The 21161-nt window shown below is 41.8% G+C and overlaps 1 protein-coding gene across 1 annotated transcript; it reads left to right on the top strand.

The window, feature by feature from the left end:
• The first annotated feature begins 13486 nt into the window (after nucleotides 1-13486).
• LOC143302023 (voltage-gated potassium channel KCNC4-like) lies at nucleotides 13487-18293 on the top strand. Its single transcript, XM_076616509.1, has 3 exons — nucleotides 13487-13491; nucleotides 15386-16061; nucleotides 17640-18293. The coding sequence occupies exons 1-3, from the start codon at nucleotides 13487-13489 to the stop codon at nucleotides 18291-18293; spliced, it is 1335 nt and encodes a 444-aa protein (XP_076472624.1).
• The last annotated feature ends 2868 nt before the right edge of the window (nucleotides 18294-21161 follow it).

The following is a 21161-nucleotide window of genomic DNA, read 5'->3' as shown; positions in this document are numbered from 1 at the left end:
CTTTTTTGTTTTGATTTTTTTAATGATTTTTTTTAGCTGGTCATATTCAGTAGTGGCCCAAAGTAAGCAGCCAAGTTGAGCTGAGCAACATGACTCCCACAATTGCTGCATTTACCCACTGTGCAACTTGTAACATTAGCTTGAAATGTATACAGCGCCGGTGACGATCTTCATTTAGTTTTCCAATGTGCTACATTTTCTGCACTCAGAAAAAAAGCATTGATACCAAAGAAAAATTGAACTTGGAAGTCATTGTTTGCTCTCGTTTGCCCCTTCTCCATATTTCTTTGGGTTAAATTTATAAATAAAGATGATATTAATCAATACATTATTGTTATTACAAAACAGATATGTTAAACTCGTCAACATCTGTAATGTGACCACCAAGGTGAACTAATTCTCCATACATCTTGGTAGAGAATATAATATATCAATTGAATATTTTGCGAAGGGAAATAACTCCAATGGGTCTTATCAGTGAAGATTGAAATAAAGATCGAAAGCATTGGTGAAAAGGTGCTTTTGGCTGTGGTAACTGCCTAAAGTATTTTCAAAAGAAAGTTACATTCTGAAAGACAATTTATTTCTAATCATGCCAGATTTTTTTTTTTTTTTTTTTCTGCAAGCTTGTGATTTTACTGTTGCTATTATTCTGATGATATTATAATTGTTGTTGTCATCTCATAATTATCTTTTATCAGAAGCATATCAACAAAAACAAAAGAAAGCAATAAAAATGAAGACAGTCATTTTAACAATTTTTTTTTTTTTAATGTTGTTCAAATATTGAATGACAGTGGGGTTTTTTCCCTTTGTTTGTGAGTGTGTGTGTGTGTGTGAAAAGCTGCTGCCTGACCTGCATAACCTCATGCACTGATCAGGTCTTGTGAAAAAAGTAGTAATGATAATTAAGAACAAACATGATAAAAAAAAAAAAATCAAAATAAAATGAAATACAAACCAAATAAACAAATAGGTGAATACATTGAAATATAGTTCATAAAAGTTTGGTTGAAGGCAAAAGATAGAAATACAAATATGAAAGAAAATAGGCCACATTCAGTAAACCCATGCACACCCACACACGAATACATACCAACAAAAGCACACACAAACACTGACGCAGACAAATACAGGCACATATGTGCATGTACACACATGCATACACACACACAACATTTAGTGTCACTCAGTAGGATTACCCAGTGCATATTCACATAGACACCCACGTACATTTTTACATGCGCACATACCAACACATACTCCATCTGCGATTATTCACATAGACACATCCCTGTACATCTATATACACATGCACATACAAACACAAACTCACGCACACATACATATACATGTGCACACACATACACATGCACATTTCTACATTCCCCATCTCCCACATTACACACACACACACACACACACACAATATATATATATATATATTATTAGCAGATCTAACTAACAAGCTATAGCTAAAGATACAGTCTTGGTTCAATTTGCTGATGACATTTGTTTATGGATGAAGGTGACAATGAAAAATAAAACGCCTACTAGGACATCGAATTACATAAAGAAAATATACCAGCGGGAACTTGATAAAATCAGCAACTTTATGACAGAAAATGGCTTATCATTGTCCTTAGAAAAAAACAAATATGATGCTATTTAATACAGGATCAGACCCAGAAAAGCTCCCCGTGTTTACAATAAATGGTACTATCATCAGATATACACAATCTGTTAAATTTTTGGGAGTCTATCTTTCTTCAAAGCTTTCGTGGAATTATCATATTGACTATATACTAAACAAAGCAAGAAAAGGTCTAAATTTCCTTAAAATAATGTCTAAACAGCACTGGGGGCAAGATACCAAAGCGTTGATATCTCTCGCTACCTCCCTCGTACGTTCACGCTTGACATACGCTCAAGAGGTATTTTTCAGTGCTCCACTGCATTTGCTCAAGAAGCTGCAAAGCATTGTTTGTAAGGCTTACAAACTCGCTCCAGGTGTGCCCATTCTTACATAAGATTTAGGGACTTACAGAGAAGCAGGTGTTTTATCTCTTGATGAACAAAGGAAAGCTTCAGCCGCGAAATTCGTTATCAAATCTTTCGCATATGAAACAATTTCAAACGAAGACGCTAATTTGAGTTCACAAAAAGATTTTGCTAAAAGAGCTAAGACGATACAGTCTATGACATCCATTAATAAATTTGCATCAGATATCATTAGTGCTTCGGAATCAAAAGACAAGCAAATTGCAAAAGTACCTATTTTTTCACCAGTCCCTGAATGGGAGCAGTGTAAAGCTACCTTTGACATGGATTATACAGATTTATCCAAGAACCAGTCACCATTTTTTTAAAAACCTCAAGTGCTCTCCCATATAGAAAATCCCTATTCAAATTATCTAAAAATATACACAGACGGATCTGTTCAGGAGCGGCTTTTGTAATTCCTTCATTTAGAATAGAAAAATTATACTATATTGGTAGACAATATTCCATTTTCACAGCTGAACTTATAGCCATACTTATGGCCTTAAATTATATTTCAGACATTCCGAAAACTGTAAGTGAAATTTTATTAGGTGCAGACTCAAAGTCAGTATTACAAGCTATGGAATGTCCAAATTCAAAGAAGCGAATTGAGATGACAATGGAAGTAAAACATATTATACACCAACTAACAAACAGGGCATTAAAATAACTTTCTGTTGGGTACCTTCGCACTGTGGAATATCTTCAAATGAGTGGGTAGACCAAGCAGCTAGAAGAACAGCATGCAATTTCGAAAGCGCAATATAACTTGACATCCAGATAGATCTACATGAATACATTAGTTGCACAGAAAATGTATCTAGAAATCGATTTAAGAAATTACTTATAGATTCAAATAATCAATATTACCAATGTTGTGTAAACATAAAGAATGCAGCTAATCCCAAACATTTTCTAAATTCGACACCAGCAGCACATTCAAGACAAATTACAAGTCTAATGTACAGACTCCGTTTAAATGCTTTTCGTACACAATTTTCTAAAAATATAAAATGTATATGCGGTAAGCAAATAACTGTAAGCCATCTACTCATTCATTGTCCGAGCATAAGACCGTTAATTCCAAAAGATGTAGTTGATGACTTTTCTTCCAATATTTCATTAGCCACTGAAAAGATTTTGAATGATTATTCATTGCTTAGAATGTTTTCAGAAATTTTAAACTCCAGTCCAGTTGGTATCCTCCTTTGATGTATTATAATTAATGCTGTTATTTATATTTACATTGTTGTAGGTTAATACTTGTTGATATGCATATACATATTCTCCTTCCCATGACACCTCATTCAATACACACCACAATGTCTTCAGACTTTTTCTTATAATATACTTTTCCTCTGATACATAACATGAACACTTTTTCTTCACTAATATTCACATGCATTCCCTTTCCTTTATCCACTACTTTACTCCTTTCCATCTAAAAACACGTAATTAAAGTGAATAGACGTTAAACTTAAGAAGAAACACACACACACACACACACACACATTTCGCAGCTCCCACAGTAGCAAACACATCGGCATCGACCACAATCAGTGAACTGATTACTCTGGCGCATTGTTTAGTCTGCTGTAATTGGGAAAGCCCAGAGAGACTTGTTCCATTCTGAAGGAATCTGCACAATGTTGGTTTGGAAATTTTGTCAGTATCCACTTGATTTGCAATGGATCGTGTTCTACCTTTCAGTTAAGACAGCCTGTGGCTGCTCCCTCTCTCTATCATTCTTTCTTTTCTGTCTGTTTACTTAATGTTGCCTTTGTCAGCAAATGTGACAACTTCTCATTTAGAGATGATAAAGCATTTCTGTAGGCTATCTTGTATCTTTAAACTGTCTCTTTTAGAGATGATAAAGCATTTCTGTAGGCTATCTTGTATCTTTAAACTGTCTCTTTTAGAGATGATAAAGCATTTCTGTAGGCTATCTTGTATCTTTAAACTGTCTCTTTTAGAGATGATAAAGCATTTCTGTAGGCTATCTTGTATCTTTAAACTGTCTCTTTTAGAGATGATAAAGCATTTCTGTAGGCTATCTTGTATCTTTAAACTGTCTCTTTTAGAGATGATAAAGTACTTCTGTAGGCTATCTTGTATCTTTAAACTGTCTCTTTTAGAGATGATAAAGTATTTCTGTAGGCTTTCTGGTATCTTTACTTTGGGCATACGCCCAACGCTCGGCTTACATCACAGATTGACACAAGCCTACATTTTGGCCGACAACAAAATGAGAGCTGTAGGATCAATGGTTTCTCCAATGCAGTGGGAAGTCATTTACAACCTAGTCTTTTGTGAAGGACTATGACTCTGTGCCGCAGCCTTGGGGGCTAGCTGGCCTTTGTGAACCATCCCAACGCCGACTATCCTAAAACTCTCTTGGCCGAGAAAGTGGGACGGAACTTGGGCAAGACACTCTCCACAAATTCCAGCCCAGTTAGTCAGGACAGCAGATGCCTCCTCTGTTGTTCTGGTGGTCATAGTCGGACACGACTGACCTTCATACATAATCACTGCAGACATGTCCAGTTCCTTCATCAAAATTATGATTGGCCTGTCCCCCTACATAACATAGATCTGGATCAAAGTTTCAAACTTCCCCTGTCGTCATCACGGTTTTCCGGCTTTGAAGATCGTAATACATACACATGCACGCACGCACGCACACACACACACACACACACACACACATACACACACACGCGCGCGCGCGTGCGGAGACCTTATATTATTGTATTGTGTTACATTTTGTCACAAAAGAATCGTGACACAATGTGAAATTCAGGCTGCTCTCCCCCACTTGCCTGCAAGTGCTTTTTTTTTTTTCTTCCCATACAAAGTGTTTCTGATGGTGGTTTTTAAAACAGAATTTCGCAAGAGACACGTACCCTTCTTGTTGCCGTTAGCCGTTCATTTGCGTGCGCAAAGTGCATGCGGCACACGGAACCTCGGTTCAACGTCTCATCCGAATGGCTAGCGTCCAGACCACCACTCAAGGTCTGTTGGAACGAGAGAACATTTTGGCCACTGTGGGATTCGATCCAGCACCCTCAGATTATCTGGCTTCTTGGGCAGAAGGTCACGAGAAGTATACCACTCCACACACATCACGAAGGAGCACTGATTCACATATACAGCCACACACCATCTCCACACCTTGCCGTACCACACACACACACACACACACACACACACACACACATGTAATATTCGAATGTCAGAATCTAAAATGTTTTTTGACAGACTTCACCAAAAGTTCTTTTGAATGTGTTATTAACAATTCCAATATGTTATTTGTTATTGCAGAAGGTTTGCTGCCTAGTCCTATAGGACATTTGTTATAGTTGTTATAGCTGTTTGTTGTTGGCGTTTATAACGTTTCCATTTTCCCTAGCGTTGTCTCTCCTTATTCACCCTCCACACATACACACTTTTACCCCTCCCCCTCCCATAACCCCTACCCGAACGGTTTTTTTTTCCCGTCTAATATCACTTCAAGTGGAAAGACGTTAAACTGAAGAAGAAGAAGAAGAAGAAGAAGAACACACACACACAGACAGACACACACACAGACACACACACACACAGAGGCCCTACATTACATTTTGTATTACATTACTGTATTGTATTACATTATTCTATTACAGTACTGTATTCTAGTACATTTTATGACAAAATATGAAATATGGAATTTAGGCCGCTCCCTCACTTGCCCGAAAGTATTTGTTTTCCTCCAAATCCAACTTCAACTCGAAATGTTTTTATTGTGTTCCGTTCTGCATTAAACAAACAAACATATGACGATACTGATGCTCTTTTTTTTCCTTTCGTTTTTTAACGAACCTGGTTTTTAATCCATTTTCAGGCACACGGTTTCTAAGATTAAATCAGGCAGTCATCGCTCTCTGACGTCAAAGTGCCAAGTGCGTCATGTCTGTAACGCAATTTTAGAAGCTGAAGAAAGAAAGTAGGACTCAGATACCAAATCTTTAAGGTGGGTCAATGTATGTTTTTCGATCTTGATTTGGTTTTGGGTTTGAACAATAATCTCATAAACCAAATCTGTAAGGTGGGTCCAAGTATATTTTCTGTTCTTCACTTCGTTTGGTTTTGATGTTTTGATAATCACAAAATTTTAAAAGACATTTGGTTTGACTTTGATGGTCCAAGATAATTGTAACTGGGTCTACTTAGACTGAGACAAGACTGATAACGACATAGCATAAAGAAGGCCGTGAGGCCTTGTGCTAATCATAAATGAGACGGGGCGTTAAAAGCCGTGAGGCTACGATGATCAACATCAGCCCCTAACCTGAACCTGAACCTGAACCTGATTGAAGTTACAAGTTAGTATTGATAATTATCAATAGTACACTGGACTGATAGATGGCAAATTAAATTTAATAGCAATAAATGTAAAGTTTTACACGTAAGCAGAAATAATCCACATTATAAGTATTATATAGATGGTACGGACTTGCAGGAGACTTCATCGGAGAGAGATCTTGGAGTCATTGTTGACTCTGGTCTCTCTTTTGATGTTCATGTTTATGAAACCATTAAAAAGCCAATAGATTGACTGGAATGTTAGTTGGGAATATACAGTGTAAAAGTAAAGACATAATGGTGCCATTATTTAAGTCATTAGTCAGGCCAGTCTTAGAATATGGGAATGTTGTTTGGAATACGGGCTTAGTGAAACCGGAGATTAGAAAAGAGAGATAAACTACTTGCAGAAATTGCTGAAGCCAGGCAGCCTGCGCCGCGACACGCATTCATTATTCATGAGCTGCCTTTGCCCCGCCCAAACGAAAGGAAAGCGTCAGTCGAACGCAGTCTCCTGAGTGATTTTATAATTTAGATTACACCTTTTTCCCCTTTTCTGTTTGCTTCATCCCACGCAGATGTCAAACTCAATTTTGTTGTGAATAACATTCCTAAATATTCATATGTATTGGTTACTTTTATTTCCCTATCACCACAGCACCATTTTTCACGAGTCGAAAGATGACCTCCATTGCGGAAAACTATAATATTGGTCTTATCGAGATTCACTGTTTGTTGTAGTCTGTCTGTTTCTTGCTTAAGGGCATTTAATTGATTTTGTAACTCTATGGGTGTGTCAGACAAGAGAACAACATCATCAGCAAATAGCATTAAGAGCAAATCTGTTGCGCCAGGTATCATTTGTATTCCATGTCTCCCCTTCTTTGATAACTCCACTGCCAGTTCACCGATGAAAAAGGAAAACAGCTGTGTGCTTGGCATACAACCTTGTTTAACCCCTCTTGGACACTGAAAAAAGTCTGAATAAATACCTTTGTCACGAACACATACAAGTACAGAATCGTAGATGCTTTTAACAGCCATGTAAAACTCCCGAGAGAGAGAGACAGCGACAGAGACTTAGAGAGAGAGATAGAGCACAATACAACGGTCTGCTCGGGCAACATGAAGCGTTCGTATATATATGAATTATATATATGATTATGTACATATAGATAGATTTAGATTTACATACTGATAGATCTATATGAAATTATGTATGTATGTATTCATGTATGTATGTATAGACAGATGTTAGAAGAGAGACAGAGCTGAATATGTGTTTTATGTTTTGATATATATATATATATATATATATATATATATATATTTTTTTTTTTTTTTTTTTTTTTTTTTTTTTTTTTAAGAAATGGTGATGTAAACCAGAAAGTGTGAAGAAAAAGTAGCGTTACGAAAACACAGTTCAATAATTTACAACTGTCTCTCTCATGTGCAACATTGCGCTGGGGGAGGGGGGGGGAGTTGGTGGTGGGGGGACCTGCTTTATTTTCTTTTTATATTATCTACATTCAAGCAGATGCAAACGTGCTAAAAACCAAAGCAAAAATGAATCGGTTTTCATTGTAGTAAGATTAAGTCTTAGTACACGTGGGAAATTCCAGGCGTAACTTAACTTTCGCTTTACTGCAGCTGAACCGTCAGAACCGACCAGTTTCCTTCGGGTGGAGAAGGAGAGGGTGATTTACCCCCACCCTTCCGCACTGCGTGTGTGCCCCAAAACGGCTTCAGCACTGTTATAGACAGTAAGAAGGGGCCTGCCGCGAGTGGTTTATCTCTCTTTTCTAATCTCCGGTGAAACATATAGACAGTATTGAAAATGTTCAACGAAGATTTACTAAAAGAATCATTGGCTTTGCTGATATGGACTATGAAAATAGGTTGCAAGCACTTCAGTTACCTAGTTTAGAATATAGAAGACTGCGTGGTGATTTAATAGAGATGTATAAAATGACTCATGGATTATATGACAGCAGAACTATAAACTCTTTGTTTATATTGAATGAGAACAGTGCCACAGGAGGCCATTCCTACAAACTATTAAAAGTGTCGGTAAAAACTTCCAGATTTGCACATTTCTTTACTAACAGAGTAACAAATGTTTGGAATAATTTGTCACAAGACGTTGTTTCCGCAGGAACAGTGAATACATTTAAAAATTATCTTGATATTCATTTAAAAAAATTTAAATACAAAACTCATTTACATATTTATTGATTTTCAAGCATTGCGCTCTCAATGTTGAAAAATGCACCAGACATATGTGGGGACTCTCTTTTTCTTCCCCACTTCAAGCGGGCAAAAGCCTTGTCAGGCCTGCACGCCTTGATATTGATATGATATGATATGATATGAACAATATTCTCGTAGCATTATCAGATCAAATCGGTTCTTTATTCTAACTGTGTGTTTGTTAAAAAATAATAATAAATAAATAAATAATTTTTTAAGCCATACGCTTTTTCTTGATTACAGATGGTTTGACAAACTATGGCCCATACTGCAATACATACAACTGTCAGCAACATCTTGTTGCGTGTATAATAGTTTTTATTCATGTGAGAAAAAGACATTTTCGTTTTATCTGTGAATTATAACAGCAAAATGAGTAAAAAGAAAAGAAAGAGTGAGAGAGAGAGAGATCCTTTAAGTACACGATTTTTTTTTGGGGGGGGGGGGGGGGGGGGAGTTTGACCGGGGGGTTATCATTCGCAAGTGTGAAGTTTCACTTTTTTCAAACAGAAATGTGGAAACTAGAAAAGAAGAAACACAATACTTAAGGTGAACAGAAGCGATTTAAAGTTCATTCAGTTTCATGTGATCAACACTTGTAGCTGTATGGTTTTACGTCGCTGCTGCAGAAAAAAAAAAAAATAAAATAAAGGATAAAATTTCATTCACTCTTTCAGTTTATGAGCGTTACATTCAAGTAGAACAGGCTCACGGGAACAATGTATTTTAAGGTTTAATGATTTGTTCTCTACTCTCTCTCTCTCTCTCTCTCTGTGATATTAGTGGCTGGAAGGACTTGCTTCACGTGCCTGTTCTCTGTAATTATCGGACAGCATACGTCAACTGCATTGGCGAGTTTGGGGCGGTGAAGACGGGTGACCAAGTTTGAGTTGTGCGTGCTGAGCCCTGGTTACATCTGTGTGAATCCTCCTCTTCTTCCCTGTCTCTAAACTATGGTTCCAACACTGTTTCTCTCGTTCTCGCTGCCAGCACTGGTTGAGCGCATGCTCAAAGCACAAAGCCTATTTGGGAGGGAGTCTTGAATCTAAAAATGTACATGTGTTAATGTGATTACGTAGTGTGTGCGTTACTATCCAATAACTTCGGCAGCTTGCCGGTGGCATGGTCTCAGCCGTTGCTGGCAAACAAATCAAGGGAAAGTACCCAGTTCCTCAATTACTAAGGGAAGTCACTGTAGTCAAAGATTGCACATCGCGATCGATGTCTTTTTCTGTATCTGTAGAATACGTTGCTATAGCCACATGACATAAACGCAAGGGGGGGAGGGGGGGTGGGGGGGGGGGGGGGGACTGCGCAGCCTAGCATTACTGGTGTCCTGAGAGCCGTGCTTTGAAGCACTCGACAGATGTTGCTGTCACTACTGATACTGATAATACTGACACTGATACTGACAATATTGATAATAGTGACACTGACACTGACAGTACTGATTATACTAACACTGATACTGACAGTACTGATAATACTGATACTTACAATACTGACACTGACAGTTCTGATGATATTGACACTGATACTGATAATACTAACACTGATACTGACAGTATTGATAATAGTGACACTGATACTGACAATACTGACACTGACAGTACTGATTATACTGACACTGATACTGACAGTACTGATAATACTGATAGTTACAATACTGACACTGACAGTACTGATGATATTAAACACTGATACTGATAATACTGACACTGATACTGACAATATTGATAATAGTGACAATGATACTGATAATGCTGACACTGACAGTACTGGTAATACTGACACTGACAGTACTGATAACACTGACACTGACAATACTGAAAATATTGACACTGATAGTACTGATACTGACAATACTGATAATATTGACACTGATACTGACAATACGGATAGTACTGACACTGACAGTACTGATAATACTGACACCAACACTAATACTGACAGTACTGATAATACTGACACTAACAGTACTGATAATACTGACACTGACAGTACTGATAATACTGACACCAACACTGATGCTGACAGAACTGATAATACTGACACTGATACTGACAATACTGATAGTACTGACACTGACAGTACTGATAATACTGACACTGATACTGACAGTACTGATAATACTGGCACTGATACTGACAACAATCGCTTGGTCGAGCAACCAGACAGACAAAAGGGTTGTTTCTGGCAAAATTCTGTAGAAAAATCCACTTTGATAGGAAAAACAAATAAAACAGCACACAGGAAAAAATACAAAAAACTGGGTGGCGCTGTCAGTGTAGCGACGTGCTCTCCCTGGGGATAGCAGCCCCAATTTCACACACAGAAATCTGTTATGACAAAAAAAGAGAAATACAAATACTGAGTGATCGTCTCCACCAGGAAGGAGACTGCCACCACGTCCCTCCAAAGGACAATCTCCAACGAATCTGCCGACACCAAAGAACTTGACAGGAATTCAGCTGCCAATGGAAGTGAGGTTGAGGATCACGTGACAAGGCTGTACCCTAACTTCCTGTCATGATGATTATATCCAGTTGTCAACCAGGCCCGAGAGAGGACACCTGCAATTTTGGTCAGGATATTTCAGCAGTACTCCCAGAGACGCAGCTGTGAAGTAGATGGTCCTCAACACTGTGGTCCTGGTATTCCCACTTGAGCCCATAGCACTCTCAGCAGCTGTGGGTAGGACACTGTGGTCCCAGTATTCCCACTTGAGCTCACAGCACTCTCAGCAGCTCTGTGTAGGACACTGTTTTCCTGGTATTCCCACTTGAGCCCACAGCACGCTCAGCTGTGGGTAGGACACTGTGGTCCCGGTAACCCACTTGAGCCCATAGCACGCTCAGCTGTAGGTAGGACAATGTGGTCCCGGTATTCCCTTTTGAGTCCATAGCGTGCTCAGCTGTGGGCAGGACACTGTGGTCCCGGTATTCCCACTTGAGCCCACAGCACTGTTAGCAGCTGTGGGTAGGACAATGTGGTCCCGGTGTTCCCTTTTGAGTCCATAGCATGCTCAGCTGTGGGTAGGACACTTCGATCCCAGTATTCCCACTTGAGCCCACAGCACGCTCAGCTCTGGGTAGGACAGTGTTGTCCCGGTATTCCCACTTGAGCCCACAGCAAGCTCAGCTCTGGGTAGGACACTGTGGGCCCGGTATTTCCACTTGAGCCCATAGCACTTTCAGCTCTGGGCAGGACACTGTGGGCCTGGTATTCCCACTTGAGCCCATAGCACTCAGCAGGTCTGGGTAGGACAGTGTTGTCCCGGTATTCCCACTTGAGCCCACAGTACGCTCAGCTTTGGGCAGGACACTGTAGGCCCGGTATTCCCACTTGATCCCACAGCACGCATAGCTCTGGGTAGGACACTGTTTTCCTGGTATTCCTACTTGATTCCACAGCACGCACAGCTGTGGGCAGGACACTGTGGTCCCGGTATTCCCACTTGAGCCCATAGCACGCTCAGCTGTGGGTAGGACACTGTGGGCCCGGTATTCCCACTTGAGCCCACAGCACGCTCAGCTCTGGGCAGGACACTGTGGGCCCGGTATTCCCACTTGATCCCACAGCACGCTCAGCTCTGGGCAGGACACTGTGGGCCCGGTATTCCCACTTGATCCCACAGCACGCTCAGCTCTGGGTAGGACACTGTTGTCCCGGTGTTCCCACTTGAGCCCACAGCACGCTCAGCTGTGGATCAGGGGCCAGCCACTGGCTGAAAACAGAAGCAGCTGAGCTGGGACCTCGGCTTCCCAGTGGACAGTCCACGATGCTGGGCACTTCGACATGGCGTCTGCCTCTGTTGTCTGCTGGATTGGCGGCATAGTGCCAACTCGTCTGTCTAGGAGGCTGGAGCATCCCAGCGTACAGGATTGAATTCCACATTTGTCAGAATTTTCTCCCCCTCCACCAGACCTTGAGTGGTGGTCTGGACGCTAGTCATTCGGATGAGAGGATAAGCCGAGGTCCCGTGTGCAGCATGCACTTATCACATGTAAAAGAAGCCACGGCAACAAAAGGGTTGTTCCTGGCAAAATTCTGCAGAAAAATCCACTTCGATTGAAAAAAACAAATTAAACTGCACACAGGAAAAAAATACAAAAAAATGGGTGGCGCTGTAGTGTAGCGATGCGCTCTCCCTGGGGAGAGCAGACCGAATTGCAAACAGAGAAATCTGTTGTGGTAAAAAGAAATACAAATACAACAAATAGTCATTCATATGAGACAATAAACCAAGGTCCCTGTGTAGCACGCACTTAGCTCACGTAAAAGAACACACGGGAACAAGAGAGTTTTCCTTGGGAAATATTGGAGGTGAAAGTCTATTCTGCGTGCGCGGGCGTATGTGTGTGTATGTGTGTGTGTTCCTGCACTCCAGACTTCGGTTTTTTGAGTCATTAATACATGTTATGAAAAGTGTTTTGCAGTAAGACACCCTGTACTCATAAAAATATTCAGTTGTCAGCAACAAAACATGTTCCTTTTGTACTGAGGTCAGCCTGCTGTCAATGTAACGGCCATGTAACGCGGTCAGTGTAACGGTCATGTAATGCGGTTAGCGTAACGGCCACGTAATGCGGTCAGTGTAATAATCAGTGTAATTCGATCAGTGTAACGACCTTGTAATGCGGTCAGTGTAACGGACAAGTAATGCGGTCAGTGTAACGGCCTTGCAATGTGGTCAGTGTAACGGCCACTGTGCGTAATGCGGTCAGTGTAACAGCCTTGCAATGTGGTCAGTGTAACGGCCACTGCGCGTAATGCGGTCAGTGTAATGGCCTTGTAATGCGGTCAGTGTAACGGCCTTGCAATGTGGTTAGTGTAACGGCCACTGCGCGTAATGCGGTCAGTGTAATAGCCTTGTAATGCGGTCAGTGTAACGGTCATGCAATGCGGTTAGTGTAACGGCGAAGTAATGCGGTCAGTGTAACGATCATGTAATGTGATCAGTGTAATGGCCTTGTATTCCGATCAGTGTAACGGCCACGTAATGTGGTCAGTGTAACGGCCTTGTAATGCGGTCAGTGTAACGGCATTGTAATACGGTCATTGTAACAGCCTTGTAATGCGGTCAGTGTAACGGCCACGTAATTTGGTCAGTGTAACGGCCTTGTAATGCAGTTAGTGTAACGGCCTTGTAATGTGGTCAGTGTAACGGCCACGTAATGCAGTTGGTGTAACGGCCTTGTAATGCGGTCACTGTAACAGCCAAGTAATGCGGTCAGGGTAACGGCCTTGTAATGCAGTCAGTTTAGTGTAACGGCCTTGTAATGCAGTCACTGTAACGGCCTTGTAATGCAGTCAGTGTAACATGACATCAGTGCTCTGACCAGGTATTCAACACGAATGCTCTTCATGTTTTCCTCACTTCTTGTTAATGAAATGGCATGCTGCACTTTGCAAAGATTTATTTTTCTTTCCAAAACGAGTATGGAGTTGAGCTATGCGGTCATAGAAAAGTGTGCTTTGTGCTGTGGCATTGAACAAAATCATTATCCACCATCCGATTTTCATAACTTCCACTTCATCATTTTATTCCAATTTCATTATTACCAACATGTCTTACAGCCTTCCCCCTTGCCCCCTAACCCCCCCACCCCCACCCCCCACCCCCGAAACCCCTCTCCACCCCTGCACTCCCCCCTCCCCCTATTTTTTTTCATTTCTTTTACAGATTCTTCAATCTCTGCCAATTGTCCTTCATTAGTCTAAAGTCAGCAACTAAATTTGCATTTCAAGTTCTCCGAATCTTGACTTATTTTCGATTCCAAAATACATGATGAAAATCAACACGATGGAATATGGGACTTTCTTAATGCTTGATGTCGTTGATAAGGATGCTAAGGCCCGTCGCCCACGGGGTGTCAGCATGGGCCACGCATCAGTTTTTGATGCCTCGCTACATTTGTCGTGTGGACGCCTGAAACCTGTAGCTAGGTGTGTCACTCGCACACACGCAACAAACCTCCCCAGGCATCACGCATAACGTTCCATATTTGGAAAGTCACGTGCTGAAACTTGCTGAAATAGATTCCAATCGATATCTCACGTGAAACGAGCGGGTCTTGTGATTGGTTGTTCCACGCACGTCTGTCGCTTTTGTCACGGGGGAATAGGACAAGTTCTATCGAAGAAACACGACGCGCGGCGACGGTGATCTTGCTGCGTGGCGCACGACTCTTGCTGCCTGAAAAATTCGCACACTGGGCGCTGCGTGAAACTTGCTGCTTGGTGCCCCGTGTGCGATTGGCTTAATGATAACAATAATGTGATGGAGATCTGTTGGAGCATCTGTGATAAATAGACAGAAAATCACCATGATGGAATAAGAGCCTTTCAAAGGAAGTGGCTGGCAATATATATATATATATATATATATATATATATATATATCTCGCTATGGAGGTCAACTGGGGCGGGACAGAGGATGGCGGGTCCCTGTTCTGCTATGTCCTTTGTAAACCTAACGTCCTGTGCGTCACCGCTGTTTGTTTTAATTAAAAGCCCGTGTTCGTCCACCACTTATCTTTCTGTCCTGTGCGTCAACGCTGTTTGTTTTAATTAAAAGCCCGTGTTCAAATCGTCCACCACTTATCTTTCTCTCCTGTGCATCACTGCTGTTTGTTTTAATTAAAAGCCTGTGTTTGTCCACCACTTATCTTTCTTTTCTGTACATCACTGCTGTTTGTTTAAAAAGCCCGTGTTTGCCCACCACTTATCTTTCTCTCCTGTGCCTCAGTCGTGTGCAGAAAAGCCCCGACAGGAGAACTGACAGGATGCGATGCGGTCGGCGAGGCGATTTCGAGTCCGCCATCAGGCCCTACAAAGGGTGCGGCATCACCCGCAAAAGCCTACAGCGGCTCTTCGACCTGGCCATCGCGCACGGCACCAGCAAGATCAGCATCAACGTCAACGGCACCGTGTTCCTCCTGACCCGCGGCACATGCATCAGGATCCCCACCCTGCGCAGCATGCTGACCAAGGGCCCCCACCGATGGAGAAAGTCCATCCTGGGAGTCCGGCCCAACCTCCACGGCTTAAACGAGAGGCAGCTGGGCACCATAGAGTTTACGTTCGAGAAGAACACTGAAGTGTTCGCGGCGGTGGTTGACTTCGTTCAGAATAACGAGCTGCATGCGCCCCAGGCGGTGTGCCCTACAGTCATTGCTCGAGACCTGATGTTTTGGGGCTTCGATGTGAACTATTTGGAACCATGCTGTTTTGCTAAAGTGGTGCACTTCTTGTATCACCAGGAGAGTTTGGGGGAGTTTCACGGATTTCTCGAGACCAAGACGAAGTTAGACGAGTCAGATGAACACAACTACATGGATTTACAACAGAAAACCTGCTTTCAACAACTGCAGCATACCATGGTGATCATTTTGGAACGACCCTTCCAAACTACGGCCTCTCGAGTAGGTCAATAGTGTGTATTTCTGAACCAATGTACGTAAAAAAACGAGTGTATGTTCTCACTGCAAGCGGAGATTATTTGATTCTTTGCTATTAAGACAAGGTGCTGAATGGACTTCTGGTTGTGTATTCGTTCTTTTGCTTAACGTCTATCCACATTTGTATGTGTTGTATGTGTGTGTGCGCGCGTGTGTGTGTGCACGTGTGTAGTAAATTCTAACGTTGGTATTTCTCAGCATCTGTAAATGGTAGACAATTCACAACCCGACAGGTCAGTAGATATCGTTACATATTTCATAGCCACCTTCAGGAAGATGTCGCACATTGTCAAGCTCATCAATCTTAAATAAAGTTTTCAGCAACGATTTAGATACTTGTAAATTAATATCATCAGAACCAGCCATAAGTTATGCACGGAAATGTTAAAGAAGGATTTTTTTTTTTAACTGAACTTACAGTACATATACTGTTAAAATCAGACATAATTGATCATGGGTGTTCATAACCTCCTGCCAAATATAGAACAAAAATCGAAAAGGAATTCATTCTAGTGAGCATATGGAAAAGTACGCTTTGGACACTTTATACATTCGTTCTGCATTAGTATCGAAAGTGAATTATTAAAAAAATGTGACACTAAAATGCGGCACCATTGACAAAAAAGTAAGACAGGTGCATCTGCGACGCACGACTGAGCGAAATCGATGTATACAAGATACAAAAATACCTTATCAATCCAAAAAGAGAATTCGCTGACACGTCAGCTGATAAAAAGGCGACACATGCACCGGGTCCACAGACCAGCAGTAGTGCTGTGCTACAGTGACGCCATTTCCTTGCGTAATGTGAAACACAAAGGACTCTAGTGTTGCAGGTATACATTGCAGTACAGCCGTGTATAAGGAATGGGTGGTGGGGGTGAGTGGGGTCACAATTATTCGCGGAACCGACTGAAGGTTATTCTATACAGTGCTTTGTGTCAGCCTCCTTTTGTGTGACATCGCACGGATTGCTGCCCCTGCTTTCGTGGGCTGAACCTCCAAGGATTTCTACGAGTGGGCTTTTACGTGATCTGATGCTTTTACCCTGTCATTCAGGCAGCCATACTCTGTTATCAGACGTGACGCATGCAGGGGTTATTCGTGTTTTCAAGAACCCACCGAACGCTGACATTGTCTATGAAGTGCGTATTATTAAACATTAGCACATCTACAGAAATGTGGAGACTGGGGAATCCTACACCTTGATATCACTTGGCGCCCAAAGAGCCTGTTCCACCTCAAACCATAATGATTATCTCTGTATCATCCTTGCTTTTCTGTTTGTACATGTTATTTCTGTGTCAGCGTCTTCCTATGTGTTTAGTACCACCAGTCTGGGGAAACCATGCATTGTGGTTTATCTTTGTTACTGTGAGGGGAATAACAATGTGTGTGTGTGTGTGTGTGTGTGTGTATGTGTGTGTGATGGCGGTGGAGGGGTTGAGGGAAGGGAGGCTGGGGCGGGGGTTTGGAGGTGGGCGGGGAGGGGGTGGGGACACGCGTCCATCTGAACAAGACATACCTTGTGGCCTGTTCCAGATTTACTTCTTCATCACTGTCATCTCTATCGTGGGTGCTTTCGTGACGGCGTCTGCAGAAACCATGGAGCAGATGAACTTTGCGCATCAATTCAGAAACGCCAACTATACCGACGTCAGTGAAAACGTCTTCCTCCTGTTCCACAGCATAGACCTCTTCTGCATTGGGTTCCAGTGCCTGGACATCGTGCTGCGCGTGCTCTTCTACCCTACTCCCATCCGCTTCCTCTGTGACCCGATCAACGTCACGGACGGGGTGGCTGCTGTGGCGGCCGCCATGAAGCTGATCACCCCCGTGGTGTTCCATTGCGACGTCATCTGGCACCTGGAAGAGTGCTCGGGCGAGCTTGTCCCCTACCTCTACGTCATCTACTCCCTGCAGCTGCTGAGGATCCTGCGCATTCTGCGGCCCATGTCGCAGGTGATGCAGTTCCGCCTGCTGTACTACACGCTGAAGACCAGCATGGGTGAGCTGCTGCTGGTCTTCCTGCTGCTGCTGCTGCTGGCCATGATCTCCTCCTGCATGATCTACTACCTGGGCAGCAAGAAGTCCATCGCCAACATCCCCGACGCCATGTGGTTTTCCCTCATCACCCTCACCACCGTCGGCTATGGCGACTTCGTCCCTGATGACGTTAGTAAAGGGATGACGTAGATAAGTATGGCTTTGGTAATGATGTCATAAGTACGGATGAATAGCTAAGGACTGTGAATGAAAGAAAGAAGGAAAAACATGTATATATCATCAGCCTCTAACGGTCAGCTATAGCGAGAGGTTACACGTATAGTTGAGGTTGGCACACATGTAAAAGAAAGACGAAATACCCCGCGAACCACTGTGTATGATTAACGTAGGTGAGGATGATACAAGTAAAACGGGACCGTGAAAGAATATGATAACCTACATGACACATACGAATGTGGGCGGACGGGGCAAGTTTTGTAAGATGAATACAAGCAAAGATGATGAACACAAGTAAGGATGATGAAAGAGAAAAAATAACTTGGGCACGAGATGAAGGGGCCTCTGTAAGAAGAGAAAGATGTAAACAAATCACATAAGATAGCATAGAGAGGACAGCGGGGGTCAAGGAACATGTCTGTAAGTAAGAGACGACATGAAGATGGCATAAGTACAAATGCAGATGATACGAGTAAGAATGGGTCTTGAAAGTAAGAAGATGACGTAAGAGAGGGTGGTGTAGGTCAGATGAAACAATGTAAGTGAGAAAGCACGGCTGAAGTTGGAGAAGATGAACACGATTGTATCTTTCTTTGATTGTTTTTAACATTTGCAATACTCATCCTTTTTGCATTGTTTCCTTTGTGTCTACAAGTACTTCACTTTGTATGCCATGCTCAGAACTTTGAAAAAGAAAATAGCACCAACGTTAAAGCGAGAGAAGATGGAATACGAAACAATATAATCATGAAAGATAGGATAACTTAATCAAGAGAAGATAAACAACGAAGAAAAGCACGTGACAGGATAATGCAAATGAGGATGAGCCAAGAAGAGGATAACGGTTGGTGACGATGATTACGTAAGCAAGAAATGAAGACATAACAACTAAGATGACGTAAACAACAGACACAGATGACATTTTACCTTGTGGTTGACTTAAACAGATAAGTCTTTTCTGTTTGTTGACGAAACATCTGACTAGCAGTATACTAACAAAGCATCACAATCATATATAACTTTGCCTGAGGACCAAACTCTTAAAATATGATACAGTTATAGATGTCATTATTTTAGTGGTGTGTACAACTCTCGTATGTACAGTTCAGCGAGCTTGATTATTTCTGTGGCAGTACCTAATTCATATGAGTATGTGGCATCCAGTACAGCAGAGCTGTTTCTTTTAAGTGTTGATGAACTTGCTGAAATTGCGGCGTAATTATTGAACAAGCTTTCTGTCCAGTCATATTAGACCGCGTATGTTGGGTTTCGGTAAGTGGATGATTTTCTTTGTCAAACATGAAAGTTAGGGGTCAACGTTCGAAATCACAACATAGCGTGATAAAACTAAAACGTTAAAGTATTTTATAACAACATCAAATCTTGTGTCACAGTCAATAGTCGGATTTCCAACTGTTTCAGTGTAAAGCGAGGATGTAGACAAGGTAATCCTATATTTCCCTATCTATTGAAAATTACTTGTGTGTAAAAACATTGGCAATAATGGTGCGTGAATGTAAGGATGTTCGTAAAATCACTATAAATAATGTAAAACACAGATATCTCGATATACTGATGACACGAAACAGGCGATAAGAAATAATTTACATTAATGTATTAGTTTCGGATGAAAATCAGGTTAATATATGTACACAAGAGAATCAGTGCAACATTGTTAGGTGGCCATAAAAAAGTACCTCGTCCATTACACGGATCATTTACTGATGGAATGGAACTCTGCACAATTCAAAATATCAAGCATCTGGTTCACTAAAGATTTGACAGACTGTATTAACATATACACCACCTACCAAAAGATTAGGTGATATTTATAAGCCTTTATTCCAGATCCGGATAAGGAGACGGCTAACTCCAGCAGGAAGAGTATCAATATGGAGTATCATGTGGCCTAGAGATAACGCGTCCGCCTAGGAAGCGAGAGAATCAGAGCGCGCTGGTTCGAATCACGGCTCAGCTGCCGATATCCCCCCCCCCCTCCACAAGACCTAGAGTAGTGGTCTGGACGCTAGTCATTCGGATGAGACGATAAACCGAGGTCCCGTGTGCAGCATGCACTTAGCGCACGTAAAAGAACCCACGGTAACAAAAGGCTTGTTCCTGGCAAAATTCTGTAGAAAAAATCCACTTTGATAGTAAAAACAAATAAAACTGCACGCAAGGAAAAAAAAAAGAAGAAAGGGTGGCGCTGTAGTGTAGCGACGCGCTCTCCCTGGGGGAGAGCAGCCCGAATTTCACTCAGAGAAATCTGTTGTGATAAAAAGAAATGCAAATACAAATACAAAAATCACTGATTTCACTTCTGGTTGTTGTAGCCGGCACCCGTCCCCAGTCACCCCGTGACATTTTCTTCCAAAGTGTTCAGAACCTGGACGTGTGAATGGTACATTAAAAAGACAGAGTCACATGGAAAAAAAATATGCGCATAAAAAATATAAGTACCGAATAGCTAGGACTGCCAGATTTGAACACTTTTTGTCGTGGCTTAACACTGGCCTGGCTCTGAAAGGATCCGCACATTAATCAGTCCACAAATGGGACCTTCCATAGCCCCAAAGGATTGATAGACAAAGGTGTTTTTGGCTCACAGAACTTAGTTCTACAAGATACAGAACTCATCAGAACTTCTTGCTGAACTACTGTTAATATCACATAACAAAGGAATTCAAATAGGGCAAAAGAAATAGACCAGTCAAGCTATCACCTATGCAGTTGCTCATTGACTTTGTGTGTGTGTGTGTGTGTGTGTGTCTCTGCCTGCCTGCCTGCCTGCCTGCAGTGGGTGGGCCGGATAGTGGGTTGTGGGGGTGCGGTGCTGGGGGT

This window comes from Babylonia areolata, chromosome 28 (genome assembly GCF_041734735.1).
Source record: "Babylonia areolata isolate BAREFJ2019XMU chromosome 28, ASM4173473v1, whole genome shotgun sequence".
Lineage (NCBI taxonomy): Eukaryota > Metazoa > Mollusca > Gastropoda > Neogastropoda > Buccinidae > Babylonia > Babylonia areolata.
This window is presented reverse-complemented; position numbering and strand designations above follow the sequence as displayed.